Raw genomic sequence first — 9,427 nt, forward strand, 5'->3', positions numbered from 1 at the left:
GGCTAAAAGCTCCAAATGCTGAAATCTGTGGCCTGCAGCTGTTCTTCCCCTCCCACTTCTTCCTCTGACTGCACCAAGCCACACTGGAGCTACTACACTTCCTCCTCTTCCCTTCTACTCCTTCCACTCATCCTCCCTCCCCTCAGCACTCCCTAAGCTGGAGAAAAAAAAAAAAAAAAAAAAAAAGTTCCTCCTGGTTTTTTAGCCTTAAAAGGGCAGAAGCACACTGGATTTGGCAGGGCCCCCCCACCACCCCCAATTCCCTGGGCTCTGGTTACAGACAGGGAGGGGAGGAGGCAGGACGGACAGGGAAAGGGAAGGAAAGAGGCAGAAGGGGCGGAGGTCTGAAAGAAAGAAAAAAGGTGCGGGGAGTGAAAGTGCTGCATGGGACATTTTTATAAGGCTGCACTGACAGCAGCACACACTGAGGATGGGATGTGTTCATCTGAGTGAAGCAAGCAGAGAAAATGGCCTTGGACAAAAGGATGATCAGGAGGTGAGGGAGGACATGGTACCATGTCAAATGATGGAACACAATACAAGTGTTTCCTGGAAACCACTGAGAAGTACTATTAAAGTACTGATTATTCCCTCCAGAATCTCGTCTGTATGTAAAATCTTATGACATCGTAATAAGAACAGTAACATAAGACATTATCTATGAAAAACAATGTGTCTGCTGTTTATGTGCAGTTTAAATGTGTGCTGGAAAAAGTGCTTGTTGAGTTTGAACATGAGGCATGGGGAGTTGTGGCAGTTTTCCAAATATGATGTAATGGAATAGCCAGAATACCTCTGGACTGAATGGGAACACACTCTGCTAATTCCAGGATCCACATGACCAACCCCCTCTGCCTGTGCAGACAGGAAGTTGTGCTAATGATAATGAGCTGGCAGGAAGTGATCTATTTTGACCTAACTGAGTGGCTAAGAGCTTATCGCAGCCCGACCTGCATTCCTCTCTGCCCTCATCACCAAAGGCTCTCCTTTCCTTCATCGTCATGTTTCTGAAAGATTACATTTAAGATCATAACATCCGAACACAGCAGGCTAAACTGGTGAGTGAGCGTTCCCAGTGGAACTGTGCAGCACTCATGTTATGACCAAAACAGGAGTTTTCCGGGTTTTGGGAGTAGCTTAACTTCAAAAAGGAACCCACAGCTCACTGAATTCTGCTTATTAACATGGTCCAAGTTTCAAATAGTTTTCCACCAAGCTGATAACTGATGCAGCCACAAGCATCAGTGTAGCTTCATATGTTGGCTAATGAGCAATAAGACTGAATGTGCCAGTTTGCTCAGGTGTCACTGCAGCCAGGAGAATCTGACTTTAACCAAGGAAACGTATTCATCTCCATCACATGGCTCTTTAAACACCTTCTCTTTGGTTATGTCAGAGATCAACAACACTGGCTTAAATTGGCATCCATTTCCTCAGGTTATTTGTAGAGTCATGGTGCCACACTGTGTGGACAGCCAAGTTGCAAAAGTAGAAACATGGCAGAGGGAAGTTAATGTTTGACAGTATGAAACTTAATTGCGCAAAATCACATATTTGTTGTATACAGCAATTACAAACATCTTTACGTGCTTTGATGTTTCCCAATCATCTAAGGAACACGTGCAAGCAGCACCTTGCAGTTGTAACAAACTTCCTTAAATGCTTCATCATCCTGGGATCACTTCTATAAAACTTTTCATTATCATGGGACAGCATAACAGGAGGGAGCAGCTGGCTATTACCACACAGGCGTCTGTCTCAACCTGCTCACCTCCACTACCAGCAGACACAAGGAAGCTGCCATTTATGAAGATGATTCCACACCAAGCCTGGAAGAGCTTGGCACAACATTCACTCATGCACCGTTTCTGCATTTTCTGCACAGGCTCAGTCAAGTTCATACAAAGCAGGGTTTCAAATCTGGGTTTGGCTGATGGGATGGAACAGAGATGCTGCTGACATGATTATGATGGAGAATGAACCTCTGCACAAACAGGAATATTTGATGAGGACAACAAGTCTTAATCTGCTGAACAGCTAATGTTTGTTAAAGCTCCATTTCACTTAGACACAAATAGGATGAAGCTTGTACAAACATGGGTGTGATGAGGGCAGGGGAACAATCACTTACACCGTCTTTGCACAAGGATGCAACAGGAATTTCCTCACAACTAAAGATGCTCGTAAGATGTTCTATAGTCACAGCAAACTAAACGACTGCATGAGATGTGCTGTTGGATCACTGCTAACACCACTGCCTGCTGCTGGCAGCCTCTGTGACTGAACCCATGTTAGGTCTTTGGATTCATCAGTAGTCATGAGTCTGCTGCTGCTGCCAGATCATGTGGGGCTTTGTCAGAGAGATTACCCGTTAGGCTGGAGCCTGGTTACAGTGAAGTCTGGACTCTGTCACTGTGGCTGGATACCACGCTGGCCGAGCCGTGCAGGAACACGAGCGATGCGAACCACACATGCAAAGGCACCATGTTTACAACTGAAGGAGCAAACAAGGTTTGGCAGGAAGAGTCTCCTTTAACCATTTATCTCCTGTGGATTTACTGTCAGCAGGCCCATTTGACAAGTTCTGTTTAAGTGAAAGCAACTCTTCTGGTTTGTCCTATACAGACAAAACTCAAATGGTTCAGCAAAGATCAGAAGACGAGCTTTACAGGCATGTTTAGTGTCACAGTCACAACCTACTGATGTCTGAACACAAAGCAGAACTGACCATCTTTGCTTCACATTTAGTTTTTCAGAATATTTACATTGTTCCTGAAAAGTGATGATTTTTTAAACTTTACAGCCAAAGATGTGTAATAAGTCCATTTGACCAATATTATTATTGGTTAATAAATCTGGGAATCTTAGTCTGTTGCTGTAAGGTGGATTAAAAGACACACAGCATCTCTATGGGAGATTCTGCTAGACTGATTTTGTTAACCTTTCAGTAAAGTTAGCCTAAAGGGAAAAAAGAAAAACCATCAGACTAAAGCTGACACGCTGCTGGTCCCAGTGTTGCATTTCCTGTGCAAAGAAGAACATGACATATCTGTAAGAGGAGCGTTTGCCAAACAGCCTGGCTCAGCCGGTGAAGGAGAGCCCTTTGTAACAGAGCTCAGTACCGGTCGGCGGTCGGCCCTCTCCAGATACATCTCCTGCAGCCCATCCACGGAGCCTGTGCCTTTAAACCAGCAACATTAGTTTCAGCCTCTCTAATGTCGCCCTTCCCAAAAAGCAAAGTTCATTTATTTTACTGTCAGACTGAGGCAGTATGCTGAAAGATGAGAGCCAATCTTTAGAGAGGTTCAAAAAGCCGACTGTAGAAACAGTGACACTTTCTGCTGCTGGTTTGGACGTGCATCTCTCCTTCATTTTGTGTCAGAGTCAAAAATCTGGCATTAAATTAAAAAAAAAAAAAAAAAAAAAAAAATTGACAGAACAGAAATCCACTGATGGTTACAGCACGGTGTTTGTCAATTCGTGCTCTACCTGCTGCTGACATGCAGCCAGAGTCAGACATTTACATGAAAAAAATAATTCTTGAAATCCTGCTGATGCTGAAAATATCAGCTGTCAGAAAATACCAAAGTACCGAATACGATAGTTCTGTTTTCACAAAATGATTATCCCGTCTCGTATTTGTAGCCTGCACTCCATTAAATCCCTGTAATACTTCCCAGCTAGCGGCTTTGAGAGGGCGTGTACGAGAATGGGAGTTTGTGCTGACGTTCGCTCTTCATATTGAGAGCAGAGTGAAGCCCGAGTGAGAAAGACAGAATCGCACACATTAAAATCTCAAGCAAGCACAGTAGCCCAAAATAAGACTGGATAAGGACAGCCAATCAGAACAAAGTGGGCGTAAAGGGGGAGGAGTCGTTATTCCAGACAGAGCTACACCAAGGCTGTGTAGGAGATAACGGTTAATCACTGAGCTATTCTAGTTTTTATTCTTGGACTGAACAAGTTATAGGTCACGTACTGAACGTCTGTCGAGTTCAGTGAGGACACGTTTGCCTTTTCCTCCAGTGCAACGCTGTAAAATAAGAAACACTGGACACCTGCGTCTCTGGGGTTGGATGGACTGCTCCACAACACACACAGCTGTTATTTGGAAACTGTTGCATTTTCAGCAAATGAGAAAAAGACAAGTGAAAAGAGAAATGAAAGAGGTGTGGCCATCAAGATGCAAGATGAAAGGAAACCTGATAAGTTATCAGCGAGAAAATATGCTGAAAACCAAACTGGGCAAAGAACAACAAGAATAAAGCCCAGAGAAGCAGAGAGCATGTGCATCACACTGAAGAGATGTCAGTTTGGCAATTTGTGGTGAGCCTTGCTGCCTGGGTGTGTCCACTTTCTGCAATGAAAGGAGGAAGTAAAAGAAAAGCAGGCTCCTCTCTCATCTTCAGATGAAATGAGTCAAAGAGCAGCTAAGGATGAATGAGTCAGCAGGAGGAACAAACAGAGGCTCACTCGTGCTTCGCCCTAAATACCAGCAAAGCACTGCTTTCAGTAAAACACAAACTGCTGCATGTATTGAGAAAATGAGGGTGATGTGTGTGAAGATTGTATCAGATGTGTACTTTAAAATTGTCAACTGCAATTTCTGCAGCAGCACCTCCCAAATTTAGAGCCACCCATCGTCTCCCCTGCAGAGCAGCTGGAGGCAGGAGCGTGTTCATGGAAACCAAGTGAGCCAGACACCAGAGATGACAAAGACCCACTCATGTCTGAGTCACAGAGCTATCACGCATTTCCACCCACAGACTCCGTAGATTACACTGTTACAGACTGTCTTTACTCCAGGTGATGAGGCAGCATTGCATTTGCTCTTACAGACCCTGCATAATGAACTATAGTGAGGACTCAGCTGTGTGACATCTGCACTGTTCTGGGAGAAATATGAGAAAGCAGAACATCAGTAGCGCTGTGAGCAGGCATGCAGCTGCATGTAGGCAGAGCCAATTCAAACTTTATGTCTGCTGCAGTCCAGCACCAGCCCGAGCTCTCCCCACCACATCAACACACACAGTAGGTCTGGGGCAGGCCCACAGAGCGTGGCTCTCACAGGCCCGGCCGGCTCAGGCGGCTGAAAACACCCCACCCACCGACCCCACAGCACAGTCAGACCCCCTCCTCCCAAAACAATCGGCCTCAAACCTGAACAGACCGAGACAAAAGCCCTGCGCCCCCGGTCACCCGAGGGAGACGCCTGCTGCCTCACTGAAAACCCTTTCAGAAATGCTGGTGCGCGTTTAAACACTTCTGTTACAGAAAATATTCTAGTGGGCTCCATAACTGGTTTTCCTGCGCCCCACGGTCGTGGGCTGCTCTTAAAATGATCACCATTTACTACAGTGCAATCAAATGTGACCACTTCTTTAGGAACAGCAAACATTTCCAGAAGCCTGTTGGAGTAAAGCTGGATCAATCACGCGTCCTGGCACTCACACACACTTATCGGACCCACCTATGGACACCAGCTTGATGTTTTCCTTGTCCAGGAACTCCAGAGCCACCGACACGTTCTCCAGCTGCATCTGGCGAAAGGTGGGCCTCTGGTTGTACTTTCGGAACATTTTCTTCTGAGACAGGACCTCCAGGAGCCCGATGAGCCGCAGCCCGTCGCTGAGATCCGTCTGCAGGTTGCCGATCCTCTTGTTGACGCATTTCAGGTGTTCGTTACACCAGCGGGTGAAAGTGTTCTGCTGTATCTTCTTCCACGGCGCATCCTCGGCCAGGTCTTTCTCTGTAGCGGGCATTTCTGCGTCCTTGTCCGCGGAGAGAGCGTTTGGAGCGGGCGCGGCGCTCTGGTGGAGCCGGGGGTGGGAACCACTCATTTTTATGGTCTCGGCTGTCTCCTGGTTCGCTGGCTTCTCTTTTTTTCCTTCGCCCTGGGTGGAGTCTTCTCAATCTTCCCTTTCTCACTTTCTAGCTCTGTTTGTGGAGAAAAGAAAAAGAGAGCAGAGAACAGTTACTAACAGCCTAGAGACACAAGTTTCGCAAAGAAAGTAGGCGACTGAGGACGGAAAGGGATGAGTCAGCTTCATTATCCGTGTTACAATCAGGGGAAAAAAATGGGAAACAAATACGAAGAATGGTATTTAGGCCCGTTAGACTGTGTCCCAAACTTATGCCTGGCTCAGCTAAGGAAACCCAAATGTCCTGTGTTGGGGCGGTTGAGGTGTAAGAAACCTGAAACTTGTTCACATTCTAACTTTACGCCATGCTTAACAGCAAACGAGCATCTCGCTAATTTTACTACCGAGTTTAACTCATTGCAGTCAGAACAGCTGCTCTGTGTTTGAACATTTAGCCATTTTTAACGAAGACAGTCAGCGGTGTCCAGAGAAAGAGCTCCGGGCTGACAGAAACCTCAAGCTGCAGCTTCAAGTCAGAAGTACGAGTAGTCTGAGAGTCATTGTTCGGTTTGTCCTCCGCTGAAGCACCTTTGTAAACAGGCTCCTGTCTGAAGCTAACAGTCATGGGTACATTAAACTGCCCCCAAACTAATGGACAGCGCTGGCTACACCAGGACAAACACCAATGATCATAACCATCAGGCCACAACGTGCCGGCAGTATTGTGTGGAGGAAACAACGACTGTGATGTCACTGAAAATCAGAAAGCAGTGAAATTACCTCCGTAGTCTTTGTAATGTCTTCATGTGTGTTTGTCAAAGACTGTCCTTATCCTGGACCTCCTAGCGTCCCATTGTGGGACTATGTGACAGTTTGCACACCGTTAGTTCCTCCTGTGGGTTTCACCTGCTCCCTTCTTTGACCTGCCCTCATTAGAGCCTGAGTGATTTCACCTGCTCAGCCTCAGCTGTTGTTTCCTTCTGTGTTTTAGCTCCTTTTTACTTGTTATTAAAGTTTTCATTTGAATACCTGCAACTTTGTTTCTGTCCGTGTGTGCTTTGAACTGTATCACTGTGTCACATATGATAACCTTATGTTTGTCTCACACCTGGTTGTGCTCCTGTCTGAGTTTCCAAAATGGTTTCAGACAGCAAACAAGTTTAGCTGAATCTAACTAGCATTATTGCTATAGCTCCCCCCAAATAAATCCAATAATCAATGCTGTTATTATGATTCAAATTGACAAAGTACAGCTGTGAACATGACTGCTCTGTAAGCTGCAGTGGAGTGTTTCTGACTGTACGTCTTCTAAGTTTTCTCTGCAGTTTTTTGCTGTTTTTAAAAATGAAGCTTAATGGTGCCATAAAGTTAAAACTCTTAATATTGTCATCTTAATTCAGTTTTTACAAATACCCACAAGTATTTCCTTCGAGGACATAACACCCCCCCCCCCGGACCTTTATCCCTAATGCTATGCTGTGGCTACAGAAGCAGAGGGGCTGTTTTCAGAGCTCGACAAACAGATTTTCCAGCAGACGTACTGCACAGTCCCTGTGAGGATATGAGCTCATCTTGTGCTCGGGGTCCCAGGCGAAGTAAATATTTAAGCTATCTGGAAGGATAAGCAGATCAGAGACTCACTGTTGTTTGTTTGTGTGCGTTGGAATGCATTCAGTGTTGTTCAACTTTCCTTTTTTGTGCAAGCATGGACAGTGTGCTTATTTGTGCATTTGAGCGCACAGTGTGAACCTCTGCCTTCGTCTGTGTGTGACATCACTGTGCTGTGTGTGCAGCCCCGTCAGTAAAGACAGGACTGTGGACCAGTGTGCTGTACTGGCCCAGCAGCGTGATCACAGATCAGCTATGTGCTCTACACTAACACATGTTAGGCTAATGATGAAGTCTGATAAGAGCCTGGATCGACTGTTTTCATCACTTTGTCTTCTGCATTGGAGACACGTGCTGATTGCTCTTTTTAGGTTTACCAAAAAATATGATGGCCAATATTATAACGAAGCATCAAGCAAGCTTTGAGGTGAACAGTTGGCAGCTGTCAGCCTGGCATGGTGAGGTACTATACTGGTCACCAAGGAAGCTTACAGTTTCTCACCAGCTCCATGCACGCTGCTCTGTGACTGCTTTGACCTTCAGAGGTAAGGAAGTAAGCTGATGGCCAAAACTGTTCTTCCTCTAATGGGCACAGTCTCGAAAAGCTCGTCCCTCCACACAGTTTGCTTGATTTCATAATAGAAATAAACACCATCACAGCCTGGTGATGGAGGTCTCTATAGTGCTAGTTTCTTTCATAAAAACTGTACAGTGGGTAGATCTGATCCATTTACATTTTGTTAAGTGTTAAATCAGACGTGGGTAATCCACTGGTGTGCTGGCACGGGCAGATACCTGTGAATGGGACGTGTTGACTATGTGCTCTGGTGTCTTTTAAGCATTTTTAAGGGATCATCTAACAAAAAAAGATCTTTGCTGATGATTCGCGATGTTGCTGCTCCACTTTTTTTCACCTCACCAGCAGATATGCGTGCCTGCGCATTGCAGTGATGCAGTTCATGTATGCAACTGTCTAACCAACCGTACTAACCATAGCTGATAACTTAGCAGTCCACTTAGCAGTCTGATGCAAATATGCTTCTAAAATGACTCGTTCTTATATAGCGCTTTTGTACTCTTCTGAGCACTCAAAGCGCTTTACACAACTTGTGTATTCACCCATTCGCACAAGCACATTTTTCTAGGTGCTTTCTAAGTAACATTCACACACACTCATGCAATTTGGGGTCAGTATCTTGCCCAAGGATATTTGGCATGCAGACTAGGGGAAGCCAGGAATCGAACCACCAACCTTCCAATCAGTAGATCGGAAGGTACCACCTGAGCTACAGCCAAGCTATAACATGAAAGCTCTGTGCTTTATGCCATCAGATGGGTGCTTCTTGTGGTTTTTGAATGAAATTATCTGACAAATAATAAGTCTGTACCACTGTTGTGGTGCAGTGCAGTGTGTCAGAGGTTTTTGTTAGTCCACTCCTTCACATACAACTTATGGTTGAAGCTTGCTAAACAGGCTTGTTACTATTAGTTGGGAACTGGGCACTTCACCCTTTAAAGGTGAGTTTAAATATGGCCACTTTTGGCTCCTCAAAGCAAAAGGCATCATGGTGGTGGCGAAAAGTCTAAAGTACAGCATTCATATTCACATAAATAAGATACGGACATGTTAGCAACTTATTTCCAAAGTGTGACCAGCAGGACTGAACAGGAAGTTTGATGAACTACCAGATTTGTAGCTCAGTGGTTTCTGTTGCTTTGTAGTGTCCAACATCTGATTATGTATTCTAAGCAGGACGTCAGTATTATCTGTGTACCCTGACCTTTAAATTCCTTTTTTTCCTGTGAGTAACACACCAGCAGCAGCTCTACAGATGGGCTTGGATGTGACTCTGCAGCTTTTTGACTAAATAAGGAGTTCAGTGCCAGGAGCCAAAGTGCGGCCAGCAGCCATCAAGAATGCTTGGCCTTTGTGTGTGTGTGTGTGTGTGTGTGTGTGT

At 45.3% G+C, this 9,427-nt stretch overlaps 1 protein-coding gene across 4 annotated transcripts in view; it reads right to left on the minus strand.

Moving 5' to 3' along the window:
• The window catches only part of flna (filamin A, alpha (actin binding protein 280)), a 42,416-nt gene that overhangs the window by 27,381 nt on the left and 5,608 nt on the right, over positions 1 to 9,427 (minus strand). For all 4 annotated transcript variants that reach the window (XM_013915709.1, XM_013915708.1, XM_005752283.1 and 1 more), the window contains exon 2: positions 5,471 to 5,937. In XM_013915709.1, the coding sequence (XP_013771163.1) occupies positions 5,471 to 5,840 (370 nt within the window). In that variant the 5' untranslated portion in view covers positions 5,841 to 5,937. The remainder of the gene's footprint in view (positions 1 to 5,470; positions 5,938 to 9,427) is intronic.

This window comes from Pundamilia nyererei, unplaced genomic scaffold (assembly GCF_000239375.1).
Source record: "Pundamilia nyererei isolate P.nyererei 1_Seehausen unplaced genomic scaffold, PunNye1.0 scaffold00351, whole genome shotgun sequence".
Taxonomy (NCBI): Eukaryota; Metazoa; Chordata; class Actinopteri; order Cichliformes; family Cichlidae; genus Pundamilia; species Pundamilia nyererei.